Raw genomic sequence first — 23,017 nt, forward strand, 5'->3', positions numbered from 1 at the left:
CCCCCATTTCCCCTCTATATCAGACGCCATACACTACGTAAGCAATAACTTTTCCACTGTTATGCATTGATCTGTATCATCCCGACCCGTGTGTATCAATTGCAGTTCCAATCTCTTCGGCCTCTTCCTCCGCGGCAGACCCAGTCCCACGCTCCTCGTGCTCGGTTGCCACCTAAGCATCCTGAGCTAACTCGAAGGAACCAACGGAATGCAGTTCGTACCGAATTTGCGCCGACGAAACGCCGTTTGTAACAAGATAAGTTGAAATGTCCTTCATGAATCTCTCTGGGCCACAGATATAGTACTCGGTCGACCTGTTGCTAAAGTACATATCTTCTTCTTTAAGCCACTCAAGGTAGTAGCCGAAGCCAAGGCTGTCGGTCGACTCAGCGAGGTCTTTGTTGCCCATCCCTGTGTTGAAGAAAGTCGTCCTCATATTTGGCCTCGTCTTTGCCAGCTTCATGACATGCTCCTCGAAAGGAATGCTCTGCTTCGACCCCTGAGCCCATGTGATTGGTCGCGTTGAGTTCTTCTCTGTCACTGTGTTTAACATTGATAGAATCGGGGACACGCCGATCCCTGCAGATATAAACACCAATGGCGTCGAGCCCGAGTCATTGCTGGTATCGAGGTAGAAATCGCCAGAAGGATGGCTCAGTTCGAGGACATCACCTTCCATAATTTCGTCGATCAACAAGTTTGATACAACGCCCTGTTTCCTCTTAGAATAGTCCATGATTCCCAAGAAGCTATCCCCAGTTGTACTCTCGACAGCTGTGGAGAACGAAGACGCTCGGCTATGAGATCTGTTCGGTGGTGAAGGCCTCCTGGAGGGGGCCGAGAGATTACTGCTGGCTGAGGAAGCTACGGTTGTCTCCGAGACTCTTTTCACGGAGATGCGGTAACGGTCGGGCCGAGGTGTATCACTGAGGGAGTACTGTCGAATTTGCAGATATCCGGATCCGGGAACACGAACGCGCAGAGACACGTATTGGCCTGGCATGAAAGCTGGCAAGGGGACCCCGTCCACAGCTTTAAGCTCGAAAGAGACTATATCTCCCTCAGTCGTCTCACGCGTCTTCTTGTCAACAATGAAGCGACGGAAGCCTTTCCAATTCTCGTGCTCTCGGTAGAGCTGCCGCTCTCTACCAGCCAACATGTTGGCCATAATCCAATATGCCTTGGTCCATGCCACACGCACATCGGTGTCCATGGCAGGCCCGAGGACGGCAGCAAACGCCCTCATCAAGTACTTGCAGACGATCTCATAGTGATCGGGCTGTATGCCGAGGCTGACGTGCTTGTTTGCAACGCGCTCAAACTTGGGTGTGAGCTCGCTGATGTGGCTGATGTTAGAAGCATACGCCAGTATGAGCTGGGTGAGGGCGCGCGGCTGCCTGCCGCTTTTCATGTTCACGGCATTGAAGTAGTTGTTGAGCTCCGGGTGGTCCTTGAGCATTGTCTTGTAGAAAACCGTAGAGATATGTTCTCCATGCTCCCGCAATGTAGGAATTGTGCCCTTCACCAGCTTCATCTGGTTGTAGGTGAGGGCCATTATGGGTTGATGACGTGAGGGGTCGTCTGCCCTTGCTATGGTACGGTTCGCTGGGATAGATGTCGGTAGATCGCAATGTGGTGTTGGGCAAGGTCGCTTGACAGGGTTTAACGATCCTTTGAGATCTTCTGGAACAAATAGTAAAGAGAATCAGGAAAACTTCGGGTGATAACCGGAGCAGATAAGGAAAGGAAAATATTTAAGAGGAAGAGCGACCCAGGCTTCTCGGTTAGAACCTTCTCGCCCACGAAATTACCTACCTATGCAGTCTAGGTATCACAAAGTTCGACAAGTCTATCACAATCCATCTGTCACTTTCTACTTTTCCCGGTCCACGCGACATCTTCTGATGTATGGCGCCTGATCCCGGCAAGAAATCTGCAACGCAAGTGGGCGGGCGAATGTGAGTTCAGACTTTATTAGCCCTCACCTTCCGAGGTATCCCACTTTGCGGTGACCCTTCAGGGTTTTGGAGGAACAATGCTGCCGGGGCACGTGTGGATTCGAGTGCCGGCATACTACGCGAAGCAACGGAATGCTTACAGAATTTGCCTTGTATTCGGAAAGTCCAAGCAAGCGTGCCAATGACTGTGAAAGAGCGAAATTGTAAATTGGTTCGATATTGTAAGGTTGAAGGCCGCCGTCATGATGGGCTGATGAACAGGCGAAATGGCACGATTGTCGCCCGAGTCATGTTCGAACTGTCAGTTCCACGGGCCGCACACGGCCTAAGCGCCCAATCAGGAAAACCGTGTCTCATGCAAGGGACAAACAGAGAATCCGAGCAACCGGCCAAGGGAAGACCCTGAATTTGCGAAATGACCGCCCAAAAGACTCGTGAATACCCCATATCTAGGGCAGAGCGCTCGGGGACGGGATCTTTACCGCCGTGCCAACGAGCAGATCATCTGAGATATGGATGGCGGTGGCTCAAAAGAGTCCCGAGGGCGTATTGAGATTTGAGTATATGTAGGGGAACGGCGAAGTCCTATACTTGAAAGTGGCAAGCACACAACCTTAATCGCATCGCGTCGACAGACACTTGTCCTTCGATACTCGTCGTCGTGGCCGCACCTTCTCTGCCCAGGTGTGTTTTCTGGTACGGATCCGTACGTAGTAGAGCTTCTTCACTTGGGATCCGCTTCGTGGCAGTGATTTTTCTCGAAGATTTCTTGGAGGGGCTAACCAACGGTTCGGATTCCCGGGTAGTTAGCCCTCGTTCGTTGCGGGCCTTCTAATTATATGCGAGCAAGGATAGGCCTGTGATTTGTCGGTTCGAGTCCGATTTCCGACCTCGTAAGCATTGAAATTACAACCCCAGATACACGTAGTACATTAGCATCCTTCCGAGGTCTGTCGGTGTTTACTTTTGACCTCAAATCTCTGCATAGCCGACAACGCCCGCAAGTAGTCAAAATAAAAAAGGTCGTAATGACCTGAACACACCGGTACAAGCCGGCTAGTCTACTACCTATTAATCTAGCTCCTCGGGAAATAGTTCGGATATTTATTAGCAACCAATTTTTAAAACACTGCAACCATAAGAAAGCACCCGTTATTGTGTACGTAGTATTATAGCGATAACCGTTGCTTATGGCTAGACACATTGTACATAGGAAACAATAACATATGACAAGTACATCATCTAGTCTTAGTTCTAATCTTTGCCATAGACCGCCAGGCCCATAGGGCCCACATAACGATCCAGGTGGATGCATCATTATTTTCACTCAGAATTGCTGATTTTGCTGTGTTATACTATGTAACCTTCATAACATTATAGTATAGACTAGAACAACCTGATGAAATACAAAGTCTTCTCAGAGAATTCCGGTGACAGGTGTTGATTCGTTCGAAAATCCCCACGCCGTCTAAATTGACTCCCCTTACTATGTACATACTGCGGATCCGTACTCGAGGGTGGTTCTGTAGGTCGCCCTGCTGCCTGGCGCCTCCGCGCTTCTGGCTTTCTCCTCACCTGGGGTCCACATATGCTGATGACACTGGAGCGCATGATACATTGGGGTGATTCATATGGCTGGGGTCAATTGCACCACTTGAGGTGTAACGATTCCCACAACAACGAGGCACACAGGTAGTCCAAGCGTCTTATCTAGATTATCTGGTATTATTCCCAAATTAACGCTGATTGAATCCGTCATGGCCATCAAGAACGTTGCCCTTGTTGGTGCCAACGGTAACTTGGGCGGGCCGATCCTGGAGGCTCTTATCAACTCGAAGCTCTTCAACGTCACAATCCTAAAGCGAGCATCATCAAGCTCAAACCCTACGCCGGGTTCAAATGTTCGCGTTGTCGACATCGATGATGGGATGTCACTCGACAGCCTCAGGTCGGCCCTGGAAGGCCAGGACGCATGCATTGCTAGCTTTCCACTGAAAGACACCGAACAGCACCTGCGTCTTGTTGATGCGGCTGCCGCAGCGGGCGTCAAACGCTTCATCCCTGCTGACTACGGCAGCTGCGACTCGAACAGCGAGCAGGCTCAAGAACTTGTTCCTCTGTTTTTGAACAAGGTCCGCGTGCGTGAGCGTTGCCAGGAACATGCGAAGGACAATCCCAATTTCACATGGACGAGCCTTGTAGCGGGTCACTTCTTCGATTGGGGTCTGAGGGAGAACTTTCTCCATTTCAATATCGATACGAAGACGGCGGATATTCTGGACGATGGCACATATAGGAGCTCCACCTCGACGCTCGCGCGCATCGCAGAGGCCGTGGTGAAGGTCCTGCGGGACGAGGATGTGGGCCGTAACAAAATGCTTTTCATGCAGAGTTTCTGTGTATCACAGTTGGACGTGCTGGCATCGCTCGAGAAGGCTACAGGCGAGAAGTGGAAGGTCAACTGGCTCAAGTCGAACGAGTTTATCAAGGAGAACAAGGCCAAAGCCGACGGAGGTGATAGGGATGCCATTGAGCACCTTGTGTTCGCGCTGGGTGCTATAGATGGTGACTGGGAGAAGAAAGATGGCTTTGCCATGGACGCCCTGGGCCTCCGGAACGAGGATCTGGATGAAGTAGTCCAGAAGGTGGTATCTGAGGTTCGATCATCCTAGATCACCGCACATGACGTCTTGGGCTGCATGCTTCATGCCTATGGATGATGCCTCGGCCCAGGTTCTGTCACAATCACATGCGCCTAGACAGCATAAGCGAGAGAGTGGAATTCATAGACGAGCTAGACAATTGAACCATGTTCTAGATGCAATTTCTCTTTGTACTGCTTTGATGGCAACACGATAGACTACAGGAAGCCGTACAAAGTTGGGTTGGTCGTCCGGGCGCAAAGCCGCAAGCTTGAGGATTATCCAGGTTATCTGCATGACTGTACGTCGCTGTAGTATTCAGTGTCGCCGTAACGTTTTCATATCATTCACCATAAGTTTATGATTCGTTTACAAGACTAGAAACGGATCTGTCGTTCTGTTTCAACTGTGGTGGAGGGTTACATACACAATTAATGCTCAAGTGGCGCCTGCTAATCAAGGTCGTTCGCTCTATTATCCCTTTTGCTGTCATGTGTTTTCGCTCATCCCGGCCATATTTAGCGCTCACCGTCAGAACCCCGCCAACGCGCCAGGACGCGACTCACAGTAACTACTTGGAGATCAATACACAGTCCCTTGTGAACCGATACTCAAGCACACACATACGCACAAGCACAAGCAAAAGCAATTAATACCACCAATATCAGTCAAGCCTGTACACGGCTGTCTTCAATTGGCAACCCAACTGTGTACCAACATGCAGGTCGCGGTGTCCTCTTCAGGATGGCCCCCATACAGCAGACATTCTCGTTGATCCCTGAGCTGCCCTCGGCGCTCAATGGCGGGGAACAGGCCGGCAAGCTCTCGAGACCACCCATGACGACCAAGCAGGCGAAGAAAGCCTACAAGGCCAAGAACAACGGTCCGAAGCTCTCCAAGGCCGAGCAGCGCCGTATAGAGCTCATGGAGCAAGATCGCATCCGACGCGAGTTCGAGAAAGAGCGCAACCAAGCAAGAGCCAGGGCCGCCAGGGACAAGCGGAAAGAAAAAGAAGAGAAAGAGAACGCCGACAAGAAGAAAAAGGGCCTCCCCCTTGTGAACGTCCATCCGTCACAGGACACCCTGGCACGTTTCGTGAGGAAACCTATGACCCCTGTACCAGAACAAGCAAAGAACGGCGAGACGAAGGAGCCACAAGCACCAAGCGGTGAACCAAGGAACCAGGAATCCATACCAGTACTTGTTGCTCGTCCCGAGGCATATAACAGTGAAGGGACCTTGTCAGCCGGAGATGAGACTGAAAGGCCGGCCAAGCGACAGCGGGTTGGTAAATCACCCAACCTTCAGGAAGTTCTTGGACCTGTCCCACATAATATGTTCACACCAAAAGCCCAAAAACCGGAAGCAGAAATAGAACTCAGAACAGATAAGCTACCCGTGATTTCGGCAGTGGTCTCCCAAAGAGAGCCTGCACAAAAGACGAGCCGTTTTGTTCCAGATGATGCTACTATCGAGGAACTGGTCAATCACCAAATTTTCAGCGAGTCATTCTCTGCCGATGATGGTCTATTTGATGATATCGACATCGAAGCCATCAAGGTGAAACCTACCGTTGACGACGCCGCACAACGAACGAAACTGGATGGACCTCCTCCCAGACCTCCTGACTGTTCGCCGGTCATCGGGAAACAGAACGTAAAGACTCAAAATCGCAAAGAGGAATATCGGAACTATAAAGAGATCAATTCAGGAAGAATGGATTGTCACAGTGTATCGAATGCTACACCACGACAAAGAGTTGGAGACCCAAAATCTCGGGGAATTAACGAGCCTCGTCAAGACCCCCTTCACACAACAAACCAAGAGAAATCCACTGTAGAGAGAATTACTACGCATCAAATTCTACCAGATCATTCGAAGCAATCCGAAGAGCTAGTTGACGGGCCTCTGCAAACCCTTGCTAACACCAAATCACCCTCCGGCTATGGGGCGCCGAAACAATCTCGTAGGTTGTTGATTGTGGCCGAGCAGGATGACCGAAAACCAGTCCGTGAAATGACTTCTAATGAATGCGGTCAGGTCAGATCGCACATTGTGGCGCAAAAGGTGGTCATGAAAGCACAAGCCGAGAAACAGCCCCAGGAGAAGCCGCTGAAGCCAATATTGGCAAAGCAACGGGTGGCATTTTCTAAACCTGACTCTTTTCGGTCTCCTAAGACGCCTATTATGGGTCCACCACCTGTCCCGCCTAAATTCAAGACATTTTTATCCACGTCTGGCATCATCGCAAGTGGAAAATTCAGGTTTCTGCCTCAGAAATCACCCTCGAGCGTGTCACGAGATGAGCAAAATCAATGTACAACCAGCCACGAGAGCACACTATCGGCTCCACCGCCTAGCACACAGTCATTCTTGTTCAACAACCTGGACGACCTCTTTCCAAGCCCTTCTCAAGAAGTTGCCGAGATCTTTGAACGACCTCTTGGTGCAAGACATGGCATTTCTACTCGCCCAAAGACTGCTCCGCCGCCTCCACGCTTCATGCCGCCTGCTTGCGAGAGGCCCAAGACAGCAAATAACTTGAGCCGCCATATTACCTCGAGGTCTCTTTCACGGGACTCGGGTATCACAACAACAGCAAAGTGTCAGGAAACCTCGTTGGCGCGTACGACAAGTGCGAAGGTCGTCCAGTACCAAGCGCCATCGGCACCTATCAATGATTTCATGTCATTATTATCAACTCAAGATGTTTCATTATCATCAGAGGACCTCATGGAGCTTGGGGACGGGGCTTGCTCACCAACAAAAATCCCGGAGGCAGGGAATAGTCCTACGTTTCAAGATGATTCATTGATTTCATTACACTGTACCTCTAATATACACCTCAATCACGGGTATGATGATCTCCAGACTCCTTGTGGAAAGCAGCACAATACCATGAACATAGGCACAACACCTGCGGCAAGCAAAACGGATGCTCCAACCACGGAAGATAGGGTGCTAGGGTCCAATTATCAACCGCAGCATTCAAGCGGTTTGCCCGAGACACCTTCAGGTGCATATCCTCGTGTAAAGAAAGCATCTCGCAACGGTACACCGGTAGCTATGGAGCAGGCGCATAAGGCTTCGCGATGTCAAGAAGACGCAGAACCTAATTCCTCTTTCATGGACGATGAAATTGCAGAACTTCTAGACATGGACTTGGAAAAGGAAGCCGTGGCTGGCCAAAAGAACACCGAGGCCATCCGTTCAGCAAATGACCAGCAGACACCGGTAGGAACACGACCGTCTCCAAAACCATTCTTCACATCTAGCGGTACCAAAGAAAAGGTATATTTAGCCATTGAAAAAACTAAACACACAGCTTGGCGAGATTTAGACGCACAACGGCAAGCCCAGCAAGATTTAGACATCCTTCTAAAGCAAGAAGATGAAAAACAGGAACGAGTACTATTGACCAAGATGCTCGAGGAAGAGGAGGAGATTATTGAGACCTCGCAACCAGATCCTCCTCGTAGAAATGGCAACTTCCTTCAAGGTTTGCCGAGAAAAGAAGCAGGCAATATCATACCCCAAAGCCAGAGAAGCAAGACTAGTACGCCACCGGCTCGCCGGCGGAGCCAGCCACAGAGCTCATTCGAGAAGATGCTGCAGATGCTCGATAAGTCAAAGAATGACCAGAACGTGATCTGTGCATCTCAGGAGAGCGATTATGGTTGGGATGACGATGACATGATTGATGTATAGGTAGATGCCGGTTTTATGAGCGATATTTACCGCCTGGGGCCTCGATACAGCCTTGGTTATATACACTTGCAAACAACGGTTCTCATTGTGCCTGTTTGCAAACGGCATACGGCATACGGAACCAGAATACAGCGGCAAACAACTATCGCTTGTGATAGCGTCTTGAGAGGTTACACCCCTGGTATTTCGAATGTGCCGCCGTTCTTTGAAACCCCAAATAAAGTAAACCGAGAAGTCAACGTATGACGGGTAGGTAAGCAGTATCACCAAGGTAAGCAGTATTACCATGGGTCTCATATTTAGGCCCACGAGGCCCGTTTGCATGCAGTGTAATTAATTTTCGGCTTCTTTACGGCTTCATGCAACGCATTACAGCTACTTACAAAGATACTTATGTGACGGGCATATCAACGGAAATCTTGTACCGGCGAACGATTGGTGCCATTTACAGACTGTTCATTATACGAGCACATCCGTTGATCCAACGGTTATGACTTCCTGCAATACTACATTACAATTACCAATATGTTATGGCAAAGGGACCACCCACCATAGCTGAAGCCTACGGCTACCCAAGGCACCCACCTGGATATGGACATATATATTGCCACGGATTCATAGATCCACGCCACGGGTATCTTCCCTCCTTACGCCCTTTCTGCTATACCACTTCACCCCATATTTCTCCGTTTCAAATCACCTAATTTTTGCACAAGCCTACACATCGTATTTTACCATGCTTAACACGTCGCATTTTTACGCTTTCACCATCTTTAATAAATCTATATTTACGTTGTCATTTTCTTAAATAGCTTTTGATTGATTACGAGCAAAACTGAAATGAACGCCGTGAAATAATCTTCCTCGTCTAGCTAACTCAACCAAATCGCGAAGTGCCCAATCTTCTTTCAAGGGCCATTGCGTGATGATTCTCCGGACTCCAAGTTTGGACCATGCACGTATGCGCCATCTGTTCCCACAGACCTGCTTGGCACATTTGTCTCCGTAGCGGTATTACCATCGGTGTTATTGTCGTGATGATCAGGTATGATGCCGTCATCCTCGGGGTCCTGATCCGCATCCTGAAGAGGATTGAGCGTTCTGTAATCCACGGCTTTGACAAGAAAATATATGAATGAGGCAAGTAAAGAACCGAGTATTGGACCGATCCAGTATATCCAATGGTGACTCGGCCAGGCGCCTGACACGACAGCAGGGCCAAAGGATCGCGCTGGGTTGAGCGATGCGCCAGTATAGTATACGCCTCTATTTTACGGTCAGAAGCCAACTCTGATATAAAAATGGAGATTCTTACGTCAAATGAGTAATAAATAAAGCCAATCCAATGCCTATCGGCGCAATAAATGTGCCTCGGTGCTTCTCGCCAGCGAGCATGAATATCGTAAAAATAAGCTGCGCAGTCAAGAACATTTCAAGAAAAACTCCCTGAGCCAAAGTCATTCCGTCTTTGAGCGTCGTATTTACACTGAGAGGTCCAGGTAATAGGCCGTGGATGACTGCGGCTGCCGCGATACCTCCGGCCAGCTGCGCCAATACAAACAAGATGCCTCGGACGACCGTGATAGCACCGACAAGGACCATGGCTAGACTGACAGCCGGGTTGAAAAGCCCACCGCTGATCCTGTAGAAGACCCATGCGTTCACCGCTAGACTGATGCCAAAACTCAAGGATATAAAGAGGAGGCGGGCCGGGTTGGCAGCAAGGTCCCAGGGCTGTCCATCGTCGGGAGCCGTATTGACGGCTTGAGTGCCGCCGAAAGCGAAAAAGAGGAACATGAACGTGCCGACGAATTCAGAGACGGCGGCCACAAAATGGTGTCTAATGGGTTTGGGCAACTTGTTAAGCAATCTGACTCGACGACCTTGTAGCACGCCATGTCCTGGATTGGTATCATAATCGTGAGACGGGTCGCCAGAAATGGGAGTGGCTGGATTGTTCTTTGCAAGTGGCATTTTCATGTCCCGATCCACCAATAACTTAGGAATGTCGAACCCAAGGACAAATATTTAGCGAGAGGGGCTCGTTTTTGAGCCAGGTTGGGTTCTGTGTAGAGTGCAGTGTTACAGGACTCGAATGAGCCGAGCGAAGGTCTTAAGAAAAGTGGTGAAATGCCGGCTTTATAGAAGCTACAACCGAAAGACAGCAATGCACTGATGCTCATGATTTATGATCAACGGGATGCAAGTACAGTCGTGACTCCTTAGGTTGCAACACCTGTGAACACAATAGTCTGTTAGGACGTTACACCTGTACGAAGTTACTGGCACACTACTCCAAACAATGTGTATTGGTGAGACCTCATCATACTAGAGTTGTGAGACGATAAACTACACTTAAAAGTGGCATGATATTAGAGGTCTTTAGGATTAAGATACAACACCATAGGTACGCACAAGAAGAACGCAAGCACATGACAACCGAAGCCTGGACCAATTAGCAATGTTGCTTGGTTTCCTCCGCATCACACGAGAATCATGCATCATGACCCTGTAATAAATCGGTCATCAGCCCTTGCGGGATAAGTAGGATCTTGCTTGGATATATTTCGTGGGATTTTCAGGAGGAGCTATCATTACTTTCACATGGAGTCTGCTGTCTGGGCCTTGCCCTGGCCTCTTTAACTTAGTAAAGCGATATGCAGGTAAATGAGACAAAACTTTTCCGATGTAGATTGAGACCCTGAAGCATATACATGAATTTCATTTTCCGCTAAATACACTCGCTTTTCGTAACGTATTTCGTAATATAGTCCTATAGCATCGGCTAACCGCCTGCACGTGACGACCCAATGACGGGGGGCTCATTACCTGACAGGGGCCATTCCAGCGGCTTGGTTCGTGATGCTTCTATGGCACGATCAACCTCGGACGGCGTTAAAGATACATGGGAGACCATTCGACTTTTTCTTTGGGCTTGAGATTGTAGCTCTGCCAAGATAAAATTTTCAGTATCGTGATCCACCGTTGTACTTGGGCGTAGAGGAGTAGACCGCGTAGACTCCTGTCGCTTCATTTCTCCTGTGATGCTTCGTCCATCCTCGGCATCAGCAAGTCTTCTCGATGCTAGAGATGTCTTCATTTCGCCCAGCAGTGGCCTCATCACTGGGATGCACTGCACCATGATTGTTCCGGTGACCTCGGCTGAGTACCAAACCATTGATAAGCCTTGGTGCCCTGTGTCCCTTGGTCAGTTGCCGTACGTGGTAAGAGACTACCTGAAGAACTTACAGAAATACCAATCGTCGTAATTTGATGTAGCAGGGCTGTCCATCCACGATTGTCGAACAGCTGAGATTACTGCCACCACAATGCCCAGACTCATGGTCCCACAGAGGCCTATTTTTTCCCACTTGCTGATTTTGAGTTTCCATATGACCATCCATGGGTACAGTGCTAGAACGAAATCCATAACAATGTTCCATATATTGCCAGCAGCTTTCGTTCTCGACACGGCCACGTAGTCCAAACAGAATCCCTGCATCCGCCAATAATTCTGGTAGGACGATTCGTTGCAGTACTGTGCCCAGTTCATGAAAACTTTCAGGACCATGAACGCATTGAGCGATACTATGCAAAACCACAGCCCTAAGAACATCTAAATTAATGGAGGTTCTATTGCGGTGCCTGCAGATAGAAAGCCGCTTACCTTTTTTCTTTAGACTGTCAGTTATTCGAAGCAAAGTCACAGCGAATGCAGTCTTGCTCCATGTCTGGCTAATGGTTGTCCCGCAAGACGATATCGAAATGAGCATCAACATTTGATCGCCCCATGACTTTGTGACATAACCATTTGCCATTTCGTAAGTGATGACAATATTTGTTGCCAGCAACACAAGCTAGTAGGACGCATCCGTCAGCTTTCTTCCGTCGAGCATGGGTATCAGACGAGGAGACCGAAATGGGAAGGATCGCTTACCCAGCAGACTAGGAGAATATAGTCATCGTACCAAAGCCCATGGCGGCGCTTGAGCTTGCACCATATCCTGACACCCAAGAATGTGGTTGCGCCTGCGAACAAGGTCCACAGACCGGTATCGACTTGCTTCACAGGCGACACGAAATGGTGAACGGCCCGTGGCGAGGACATCCTCGCATCTTGTCTTGGCGAAGAGAAAATTGTCTTGGCAGATAAAAAGAGGAAGGGATTCAAGGGCCGAGGGAAAATAATGGCGGTTACACAGATTTGACTGGTTCCAGGAAATGTCCTTCCAAGACGATTCCGTACTTCTTTCCTTGAAATTCTGTTTGTTCGCTTGTTCCCCATCTCTGCTGCGGCCTAATATCGGGTGCAGCATATTGGAGGGGGGACCCATGCAGACCATGTGGCCGGAGCTGGAATATACGATGACTTTAGATAACTTTAGATGAAGAGATGACCACCATCAGCTTTCATCGTGAGACCGAAATCCAGTAATTTCCACGGTGCTGTCGCATCTTTATTGATGGAGTTGTCATTAGTGGTATATGGACAAGGGGCCCCCAGTCCCTACCCCTGCTGTCGACGGATACTGAGATCCACGAATGACGAATCGCAACCTCGAGAGGTAACACACCACGTGTGATTGTATTTCTTTTCACGTTCTATGGAGTTGCGGAAAGTTTAGCGAACGGCAATTGAAGATGTACATACTGTAGTCTCGTGGGGATAATAGATTACTGTCATAGCGGCCATCTATTTGACATGTAACAGGTCCAACTTCTCAAGTGTTCACTTTGCGGATCGCATCCAGCTATGTTAGCTGACTCCAGCGAACCAGGACTACTGTACATAAGAACCCAGCGGCTCCGCAATCTCCTGTTTCCATCTGAGTTGACCGAAATCGGTTAGGACGGGTTCGGGGCTGACATCTTTCTGCGTGTTCCGAGGTCATCAGAGATTGACGAAATACGTAAATACTCTGCACAGACTTCGGCGGACAATTCATACCTGGGCTAAGTGCAGAGGTATGTCGCGATAGGTGACGTGACATGAAGTGCATGCGCATGAAAATTATACTGGGTAACCTTCGTAGCGCGCATGACCAACGCTACTGCATGTTAATTCACGGTGGGCCGTGAGCCTTGTGAAAAAAGAATTGTTCCTACCCTTCTTTCTTCCCCGTGTAGAACGACACCATCAGCGACAGAGCTGTGCCCGGGATCTGGCCCATGGAAGCATTCGATAGCATTGGCCACGATCACAGGTCGGCAGATGGTGCATCGTCAGAGAACGGCCTGATCTGGACTTTCTTTGCGCATGGCATCCCTGCCATTCTGTAACTTTGCGTATCACATTTAAAATAATAAAATCTAGTAATAATAAAATGGAAGCCAGACTTCTCTATAGTCTGCTTATTCGGAAAGTCACTTCCATGCGTACTGTTATATTCTGCCCAAGTATATCGCCTTGTCTGATATAGTATATTCAAGCACAGCCCTCTGTTTGCTTATGTCGCCGTCGTGGACTTTGCCATTATACCATGATATACTGTCGCCTTGTTGTGTACGTGATGTTCGGGCTGTCCGAGGTCTTGAGCTTTGCAATTCCAGAGAATTATCTCATTATCGGCAAAGACTCGCTAATTCTTCAGTAGGCAATAGTATTGCTGACTAGATTCTTGCGAAATCAACTCCTCAACCTGATAATTGTGAGGTATCAGGTCCAATATTCTGCACTGGCGTGCCATAACTGGTTCCTACATTTGGCGCCACGTACATCAATCCTATCATGATACACTTTATCCACAACGGAGCTCCCTAAGTGCTTGCTTGCTGTTCGAGCCTACAAGCCCGCCTGGAGCCCTTGGAATATATCACACAAGCGAATACTCAGCAAAGACGCCTCGCCGCCCAGGTCAAAGCCTCCTTTGCAAGATCGCGGGTCTCGTCTCGGAGATTGAGCATCCCCAGTGCGTTCCAGGTCGCCCAGACGTACTCTTCATGCTCGTCACTTTTGACAGCAACATCCCCGATATCACTCACGGCTACGGCCCAGTTTAGCTGCAAGTAGTCCGTATTGACCAAGGATGTGAGGTCGGTATGGTCGTCATCGTCCATCCAAGAATACTGCCTGTCCACCCATCGCTTCTCGCGTAACATGGCATTTATTCGAAAGACCTTCAAATCGACTAGACTGCTGACTGCCCGGGCTATAGAGTCCGAGATGATGAAGTCATCGTCATTCACATTACCGTTAGGGACTTCAAAGAGTGCTGGACTGTGTATGCCGTGCCGCTTGCGTTTTAGAAGCAGTATCGATGGTCTTGAAGACTGAACATCTACTTTGAAGATGGCAGCAGCGACCTGGAGCTTTGTTTCGTAGTCGTAGTTGCCGATATGCGAGAGGTATTCAGCCTTGGACATGGCCAAGATGTTCTTTTGGATGACTGTCAGGGTCGCAGCCATTCTAGTTGATAAGGGTACTGAAATGCCGATTTGGTCTGCCCAGCTGCTCCCGTTGTACTTACTGGATGACTTCGAACAGAAAGATAATTGGGCGCGGGTTGATTGATTGAGTGATCTTTGGTCATATAACGAATCAGCTCTTCTTGATTCCAGGAATAGGTCTTGTTTCACAACATGAAGCTGCAGGATCCAGGTGGCCTTACAGTAAGCCGTCATATCTTAGACGGAAGCTTCCAAACGTGGTTCCTGCGAAGTCCTCACAAGCACTTGTCATTTGGACTGACAGAGTTTGGTATGAGACACGGGTTGATGCAGTACGATTCAAGCACCGAACGATTCCCAGGTGGGTGAGGTTGCAAGGCATGTACGCAGGAGTTGCTTTGCTTCGCTTCTAGACTAACCTAGGTCAAACCCCATTTTGAAGAATTATACCCAGAACAATAGACCACCTCACGTCTGAGGCAATCTCTGCCCTCAATAATCAGCGCCAAATACCCACATACTGATTGTGACTATAAGCATGCCTATGCGTTGGCTACTTTGCTAGGTATGAGACATGTCTTAGACGAGAACGCCATCGCGTGGCATCATAGAGATATTGGGTCTGGCCAGTGAAATATTGCCCAACACACCAATTTCCTGTTGAATTCCACAGCACTGCATTTGATTAACGCTGGATAATGTGACTGAGAGTCCAACCTAGACTCGATACTGTCGAGCTGTCGCATATATTCGGAGTTAGAAGAGCGGACAGGAAATGCAGCTCCAGTTCGTAGATCCGGGGTAGAATTCTCTTGGCTTTTTGTCGTGGGCCGACGTCACTGGTGAACCTTGTGACCCTGCATAATGCGGAGCGCCTAGATCGGGCACTCGACAGATGCCGTGTAGAGGGAGGCGCAACGACTATGAACTTGTCAAGGGTTCCTCTACGAAGATCGTGGGTTTATTTTTTATTTTTATTTTTTTTTTACTTTTTTAACCTTACTTGTAATGACCTTGACACGAGCTTTGAAAAGCCGCAATGAGAGGGCGTTTTTGCATGGTCGCACGACATTCCTTCGGACGCCACCGTTAAATGACAGCGGGTACAGCCCAGTGGACCATTGCAAGGGAGCGGCTTTTCTCTCTGTTTCAGTCAGATCGTGCATAGAGGCGCATATCCCGGAGTCGGGTTGTGTTGCACTGAAAGCTCAATTCACCAGTCTCTTAAAACAGACTGAGCAGAGTAAACATGATCCCACCAACTTGCACCAGAACCCATCTGGAGGGATGCGTGAATCCAGCTGAGCGGTTTAGTTAGTGCTCAACTGTTTCAAACGGCGTGCGATTTAGCACGGATTCAATGCACTTGCATGGTGGACGGTGCAGGAAAAGGAGAACGGCGCCGATCACCAGGAGGATCAACTTGCCGAGGAAGGTATAGCGCTGCCCGATACGGGGAACTCGAGCGAATTGGGGCCACTAATTACGAGCCATTACCCCTTGGTCGCAAGGTTAATTGGTTAAATTCAGTAGAGTTATTGTGTGGATCATCACGAATGGAAAACAGTGTCGTGTTGGGGGACCTAGACCTCGGGTTTCGATGCCCAGAGAACCATTGCTGCTCCTTCCTGCCTGTTACATCTTCTAATCGCATCTTCCAGCAGCACTGTGCTTTTTGGGTCTTTGTGCCTTTTCTTGTTTTTGCCTTGGTTTCGGCGGTCCTTGGTAGCGGAGCCATTGATCGACGACAATCAGGTTACCATCAAAGATCTCATGTGCCAGTGAGTCTCTGAGTCTCCTGACGAATCTGAGTCCCTTTCGACTCGCCACGATCGCTCTGGTATACACTCGCTATAGCCTCAATCGAACGACCGAATTTCGCTTCCAAAACAAATATCTGGTTGAACAGGAGAGTTATTTCACATTTAGACGCCGACTTATAGTTCATATATACGCAACAGCAACAATAACAACAACTATACTACTATATTTTGGGCTGGGTCTTTGCCCACCATATCACGGTCGCACTTTCTGTTGGACATCGTTCCAGTTCGAAAACTCGCCACACTTTCTCTCATCGTAAAGTTAACAGCAACGATAATACCTCACAATCACAGATATCGGTTGTCATTACTTGGCAACACTACCTTCGCTTGTGTTGCGTTCTGTTTCGAGATCGCCGCTGTGTAACGCATTATTCGATCAGTTTGCCGGGGCGGATTTGTTCTTCGAAAGTTTACAGCACTATAATATCTAATACTATTGTTTCGGAAACGGCTCTCCTATCATGCTCCGCTCTCTCCTACCCGTGGGCATTGCCCTGCTAGGTGCAAAGTCTGTTCTTGCTGCTGCCGCAACATGCTCTTTAGAAAGCAAATGCCCTGAAGACACGCCATGTTGTTCACGTAAGTCTTTCTGCCAGTTCCCTGAATAGTTCTGTATCGAAGTTTCTGTGCGTGTTCTAGCGTATGCCATGTCTGCTAATGCGAAACTTTATTAGAGTATGGCCAGTGTGGTGTGGGCGCCTACTGCCTTGGAGGGTGCGATCCTCGCATGTCGTTTTCGCTCGACGCTTGTGTCCCAGAACCAGTATGCGTCAGCAAAACTATAAAAATGGACAGCAAAGACAATATTGTGGATGTTTCGAAATATCTCGGCGATTCGACGAAAGCCGATTGGGTTGCCCAGGGCACGCCCGTGCCTTTTAATGGAAACATGCTTTTGACCATGCCTCCAAATACTGCGGGTACTGTTCTTGCGTCTACGAACTATATTTGGTATGGAAACGTAAAAGCGAAAGTGAAAACTGGTAGAGGCGCGGGAGTGGTAACAGCGTTCATCTTGTTAAGTGATGTGAAGGACGAAATTGATTACGAATGGGTTGGTACCGAGCTCGATATCGCACAAACAAATTACTATTTCCAGGGCATCCCGGACTGTAAGTAGCCACCCGCCGCATCGGTCTTGCATGCGCATCTAGCTCACGGTCTGCAGATACACACTCTTCTAACATTACTGGCGTTTCCGATACGAACGCCAACTTCCATGAGTACGAGATTCGTTGGACGCCTGACGACATCACATGGCTCGTAGATGGCAAAGTTGGTCGGACTCAAAAGAAGTCGGACACATGGAACGCTACTGCCAACCAGTGGGACTTCCCTCAAACGCCTGCTCGTCTACAACTGTCTATCTGGCCCGGTGGAGCCAGCACCAACGCAAAAGGAACCATCGACTGGGCTGGTGGTCCGATTGACTGGAACAGCGAGGATATTCAACGCGATAAATACTACTATGCTACCTTTGGCGAAGTCAGCATCGAGTGTTACCAGACCAAGTCTCCACCGGGTACGAACTCAGGCAAGAGCTACACATTCAACGACTACCGTGCCACCAACGACACCGTCATAGATGGCGATAGCAATACAATCCTCAAGTCACTTTTGGGCACTGGTCTGGATATGGACAAGGAGATTGCTGCGTCGGCCTCTGGCACAGCTGAGGTCATCCCTGGTCTGAGTGGTGGTGGACCCGGTACCAACGGACAGGCAGCTGGCGATGCCAGTGGCGACAGCAGTTCTGGAGGCAGCAGTGGCAGCAGCTCATCTGGCTCCAGCGGTTCCACTCCCAAGTGCAATAGTGACAGTGGATGGCAACAGGATTGCTCGTCAAGCAGTAGCGATAGTAGTACCACTACTAGTACCAGTGATGGCGAGAAACAAATACACGTTTTTGGTGTAAGCGTGTTCGCTGCACTGATCGCTGTTGGTGGCATGCTGTTCATGTAGGGAAAGAGTGGGATAACACGACGAGTATTGTATATATTCACGAGAGCCTCAATCAGGTGTTACTTGGGTCAAACAGCTCAGCCTCGCATCTGGTCAGAGCGCACATTCTTTGGCAGCTCATCTGCTTTTCGTGAGTATAAGTTTGTTTTCCAGCATTTGGAAGTACGGGCATCTTTTGGAGCATATTTGCAAAGTAGTAATGGAAAATGCCGTCCCTTCATTCAGGACTTGGTCCGATTCATTGGTGCCAATGCACACAATTACAAATTACGCAGCCTACGGATTTGAGAGGTTGAACGGTTGGCTAGTATCTAACTTCTTCGTTATCATGTAGACCAGTACCATCATCCTAAGCAAGTCATGCCCCAGAAGATATGGAGCCTATAACGCGAACAGTGTTTTCTAACAAGGGGCAAGAGCAATATCCCAGACATGAGCCATAAGACGGTGTTTGATAATGATCTGTCTCGGACTTGTACCTACCCGAACTATGTATGCCATATTACAGTAGCACGTGGCATCAAGACACGCAGTTGAAATGAGTATTTATCAGTCGTCATATCACTTGTAAAACGTGTTGAGAAGTGTCCATTCGCACCCTCTAGCTTATTCCCTACGGCACCTTCGAACTGAACTTTAGAGTGTGGCGTTCCCCACTCGGCTTGATTCAACCTCCGTGTACAACCTCCAACTTACACATCGCTGCAGGCTTCAGTATTGATTTTGCCGACTTGTGGCTTTCTTACGATCGAGGCCGGGCAAATCTAGCTCGCGAAATGGGGGTACTCAAGTAGCAACTGTGGACTGATGTATGTCCGCTTCGCTACTGGCCGCGTGTCAAGTATGGTTTAGTGATTTGCAGATGATCAAGTCTAACATTCCGTCCAAGCATATAAGGATGATGGAATGACCATTTCTACGGATGTGGAAAAATCACATCTAATAAGATACATTAACCAGAGGAAGGTCTTACTGACTGACATACTTTGCATATTAAAATAACATTGTTACGACCATACACATTTCCTCTCATTCATCTAGTCCTCATAATGTCAAATACCAAGGCGATCGCTTTCTTTGGAGCTTCTGGAGGTTGCGGACTGTCAGCCCTCAAGCATGCTCTCGCAGAAGGTCATACTTGTATCGCGCTCTGCCGTTCACCCTCAAAACTCACAGACCAGTTCCCAGCGGACAAGTACCCCAATCTGAGCGTGATCGAAGGAAATGCACATGACGTCGCGGCAGTCTCAAAGTGCATAGTGCAACCCTCCGACCCCCTGAAAATTGTAGACCACATATTATCGTCAATCGGTGGTGTTTTCCAGCCCAGCAAGCTCACCATCGATGACCCTCACGTCTGTGAGCGGGGCATGGAAGCCCTCCTTCAAGCACTCGCAAATGTGAGGGCAAACGGAGCGACAGGAAGGCCGCATATCTCTGCTCTGAGCACAACCGGCATCTCAAAGGCCGGGCGCGACCTGCCGCTCGCTATGGATTTGTTCTACCGCATGGTCATAAGCGTGCCGCACAAGGATAAGAGAGCTATGGAGGACCTGGTTGTGAGCAGTCGTGAGGACTTTACAATTGTCAGGCCGAGCTTGCTAGTGGCGGACAAGGAGCATGAGGACTGGGATATCAGGGTTGGAATTGAGGACTTGATGGGTGGAAAGAATATCGTCGAGAGGAAGGAGTGGGGCTACACAATTTCTAGAGCTGATGTTGGAAAATGGATTTACCAAAATCTGATAAAGGAGGACGAAGGAAGACAATATGTCGGAAAAGCCACCAGTCTCACATGGTAATTTGGCGGGTTACTCTACACGGGTTATGAGCTTGGTATCGTCTTTTTACGGCTGGCTTGATCGCAAATGTGACGATTTGACGTTGTTTTTCGTCCACCACAACTTTCCATAATTATTATTATGTGATGGACTACTTCCATCAACTTCTAATACATCACAGAACATATACATCGGCTACACCCTACACGTATGCGGAAGTGCTTGACGGGAACGCGTGAATCGATGACTTACAACTATTAATCGCGAATCACACCCCAACCGAGTTGGCAGTGCGGTTTCCAGCAGTTCAGTGATCGCAGCTTGGAAATCCAGAAACCCAGTGGGTGGTACGTGCCTATTCACCAGACACCAAACTATGTAGTTGATCTTGCTCTGAATCCGTCATCGCGCCAGGAGTTGTATGAGAGTCCATTCGACTGGAGACAGAAACATGCCACAAAAGTGATTGGCTGATGGATTCGATTGAGCACAGTTGTTTCTAAAGAAGCACCAACGACTGGGTTCCAAAGCTCTGTTGGCGGGTACTGGTGCTTGGCAGGCCGCTGTGTTGTTCCCGTCGGCTGCCTGAGCCCAATACTTAGACCACAGGATGTAAGCTTTGAGCCAACCATTTCCCAGACTGTATTCGTAAAGCCGCCGCTGGGACTCTCCTTGAAGCGCAGCCCAGGAGCTCGCAGTAGCTAGTGAGCCAAGATTGATTCAAAGCCAATGGCCAGGCAGGTTTGTTTCCGATCGGAGCCTTGCTGCGCATGAGGATCAGACCGGATCAGACCGGATCGAATCATCCATGCTTATTTTAAGTGTTGCACTGCCAGCTCCCTAACCTAGGTGCAAAAACCCACCTTACAGCGCCTTCTAAGGCTAAGAACAACCCCGTGTAGTTCGGGCATCCGTAAGTACCTGCATAAGCACAAACAAGCCAAATCCCTATATAGACTGTCAAACAGACAGGTCTTTCTGGCCTTGCCATGCTGTCATTCATGACTCTTTTCAATGAAATTTAAAGTCAAGAAATAATCACTTCTTTATTATCAGCCAATTTTGATTGAAGTTGCTTTCACTTTGCAGTCGTTGTAAGCATTGATGCCTGTGTAGAGGGTTGTTTGAAGGGATTCTAACCAAATGCTTAAAGATTTATTGTATCTGTTCCATATTTAGATTTGGCAACGATCAACGCAGGAAACCGCAAAGGCAACAATCACAATTGAATTTACTTTTTCTTTTTTTGTGAATCATATAAGATCCTTTGTTCCGCTGGCTCTTGTCACCAAAGTCATCCGACCATAAAGCAGTGCCATCGACTCATTATTTGCGACCTTGACTTCAACCAAGCTGAACTTCGCAACAAGATTTCTCACCACACCGGCCTCAAGAACGATATCCCTTCACGGACAACTTCCTCCTTTCGCCAGAGAAACACGCAAATATCGCAACTCGATAAAACCTTCCCCACCACAATCGAATCGAGTCGAACATGGTACGGATATTGCCATCGCTGCTCCTGCTTTCGCTTGGACTGGTCTCCGCGAACTCGATGCTTACCTCACGGCAGGAGTCAACCGACCAGTCCAGAAGACTGATCGTAGGTGCGCCCGGACAGATATTGTCGTATGATTACGATGGAAAGACCTTCACCTTGGTAGCCAACTCGTCGGCAGCAGGCACTGCTCCCAGCTGGATGATCTTCAAACAACCCGACCAACTCTATGCTGTTGACGAAAACTCTAACACCACTCGGCTCTTCAACTTCAACCCTGCTAACGGCAGTCTTTCGGGACAGCCCAGCTTTGTTGCCGATGGCTCATTGGGGGTAGTCTCGCTCGAGTTCAACTCGAACCAAACGTATCTAATCGGTGGTTCGTACAGTGAAGGTCAGGTCGATATCTGGGACCTATCGTCACCTGACGTTAGCCTGAAGCTTGCGAAACAAATTCCCTTGCCTGGCTCCCTTGGTCCTGATCAAACGACTCACCGGGCACACCAAATTGTCCTTGATCCGACGGGGCAATTCTTCGCCGTTGCGGATCTTGGAGGAGATGCTATCCACTTCATTGATTCATCGACGTGGGAGATTAACAACTCCGTCCGGGTTGAGCCAGCAGGTGCTGGTCCTCGCCATGGCGCATTCCTCGGTGGTAATGCAACATCGCTGCCGAAGTACTATGCCGTCGCTTGCGAATCCCAGAACTTGATCATCCTCTGGGATATTGAGAAGACCGAGAACGGCAAGATCAACCTCACAAATTCACAGACTCTAAGCACGTTCGGCGACGCCTTCCCCCCTTCGAATGCGACTAGCGCCGCAGCTGGTGAACTGCTTGCCTCGCGGAACGGCAGAGACATTTACGTCTCGAACCGCATTAGCGGCAACGAAACAGACAGCATCTCGCATTTTCTAGTTCAGGATGGCAAGCTTGTCTTTGCCGATCAGGTTTCTAGCGGTGGCTACATCCCCCGGCAGCTCAGTTTCAGCACCGACGAGTTGTTGGTCTTCGGCACAAACCAGGGTGGCAAGAACGGGCTGGTTGCTTTTCAACGCTGTTCCGACGAAGGAACACTTACACTTGCTGCCGCTCTGCCCAACACGGAGACCAGCGCCACTGCTAACACTGGACCGCAGTTCATAATGGAGGTTCCCATTTTATCTACTCAGGAACCTGATCAGTGTTAAATGGTACTCCGAAGCGATTACGATAGGGAACGGCTTGATAGGGAGTTTGGCTAGTTAGGCG

At 49.0% G+C, this 23,017-nt stretch overlaps 9 protein-coding genes across 9 annotated transcripts; 5 read left to right on the forward strand and 4 right to left on the reverse strand.

The window, feature by feature from the left end:
* Positions 1–172: 172 nt before the first annotated feature.
* On the reverse strand, positions 173–1,555 carry BKA67DRAFT_510107 (globin-like protein; the record flags this gene model as incomplete). The annotated part of the gene is made up of 2 exons (XM_046097301.1): positions 173–766; positions 884–1,555. The coding sequence occupies 2 exons, from the start codon at positions 1,553–1,555 to the stop codon at positions 173–175; spliced, it is 1,266 nt and encodes a 421-aa protein (XP_045965461.1).
* Positions 1,556–3,325: 1,770 nt separating this feature from the next.
* On the forward strand, positions 3,326–4,782 carry BKA67DRAFT_550884 (uncharacterized protein). The gene has a single exon (XM_046101693.1). It carries the CDS (start codon positions 3,716–3,718, stop codon positions 4,628–4,630), a length of 915 nt encoding a protein of 304 aa, XP_045965462.1. The 5' UTR covers positions 3,326–3,715; the 3' UTR covers positions 4,631–4,782.
* Positions 4,783–5,344: 562 nt separating this feature from the next.
* Positions 5,345–8,308, forward strand: BKA67DRAFT_654452 (uncharacterized protein; the record flags this gene model as incomplete). The annotated part of the gene is made up of 1 exon (XM_046106566.1): positions 5,345–8,308. The coding sequence occupies one exon, from the start codon at positions 5,345–5,347 to the stop codon at positions 8,306–8,308; it is 2,964 nt and encodes a 987-aa protein (XP_045965463.1).
* A 1,136-nt stretch (positions 8,309–9,444) lies between these two features.
* Positions 9,445–10,153, reverse strand: BKA67DRAFT_492606 (aquaporin-like protein; the record flags this gene model as incomplete). The annotated part of the gene is made up of 2 exons (XM_046097000.1): positions 9,445–9,574; positions 9,624–10,153. Coding segments are annotated over 2 exons (660 nt in total), but the record flags the coding sequence as incomplete, so codon positions are not given.
* Positions 10,154–11,093: 940 nt separating this feature from the next.
* BKA67DRAFT_654454 (uncharacterized protein) lies at positions 11,094–12,416 on the reverse strand (the record flags this gene model as incomplete). Its single annotated transcript, XM_046106567.1, has 4 exons — positions 11,094–11,503; positions 11,558–11,914; positions 11,976–12,165; positions 12,246–12,416. 4 exons carry the CDS (start codon positions 12,414–12,416, stop codon positions 11,094–11,096), a joined length of 1,128 nt encoding a protein of 375 aa, XP_045965465.1.
* Positions 12,417–14,029: 1,613 nt separating this feature from the next.
* Positions 14,030–15,373, reverse strand: BKA67DRAFT_82357 (uncharacterized protein). Its single transcript, XM_046109463.1, has 2 exons — positions 14,917–15,373; positions 14,030–14,828 (listed from the first exon to the last, which is right to left on the reverse strand). Exons 1-2 carry the CDS (start codon positions 15,075–15,077, stop codon positions 14,138–14,140), a joined length of 852 nt encoding a protein of 283 aa, XP_045965466.1. The 5' UTR covers positions 15,078–15,373; the 3' UTR covers positions 14,030–14,137.
* Positions 15,374–16,982: 1,609 nt separating this feature from the next.
* Positions 16,983–18,483, forward strand: BKA67DRAFT_531391 (concanavalin A-like lectin/glucanase domain-containing protein; the record flags this gene model as incomplete). Its single annotated transcript, XM_046099377.1, has 3 exons — positions 16,983–17,100; positions 17,196–17,633; positions 17,690–18,483. 3 exons carry the CDS (start codon positions 16,983–16,985, stop codon positions 18,481–18,483), a joined length of 1,350 nt encoding a protein of 449 aa, XP_045965467.1.
* Positions 18,484–19,180: 697 nt separating this feature from the next.
* Positions 19,181–20,452, forward strand: BKA67DRAFT_82370 (NAD(P)-binding protein). Its single transcript, XM_046109464.1, has one exon. The coding sequence runs from the start codon at positions 19,533–19,535 to the stop codon at positions 20,283–20,285; it is 753 nt and encodes a 250-aa protein (XP_045965468.1). The 5' UTR covers positions 19,181–19,532; the 3' UTR covers positions 20,286–20,452.
* Positions 20,453–21,543: 1,091 nt separating this feature from the next.
* On the forward strand, positions 21,544–23,017 carry BKA67DRAFT_82383 (Lactonase, 7-bladed beta-propeller-domain-containing protein). The gene has a single exon (XM_046109465.1). It carries the CDS (start codon positions 21,760–21,762, stop codon positions 22,954–22,956), a length of 1,197 nt encoding a protein of 398 aa, XP_045965469.1. The 5' UTR covers positions 21,544–21,759; the 3' UTR covers positions 22,957–23,017.

This window comes from Truncatella angustata (genome assembly GCF_020726525.1).
Source record: "Truncatella angustata strain MPI-SDFR-AT-0073 chromosome Unknown BKA67scaffold_1, whole genome shotgun sequence".
Lineage (NCBI taxonomy): Eukaryota > Fungi > Ascomycota > Sordariomycetes > Amphisphaeriales > Sporocadaceae > Truncatella > Truncatella angustata.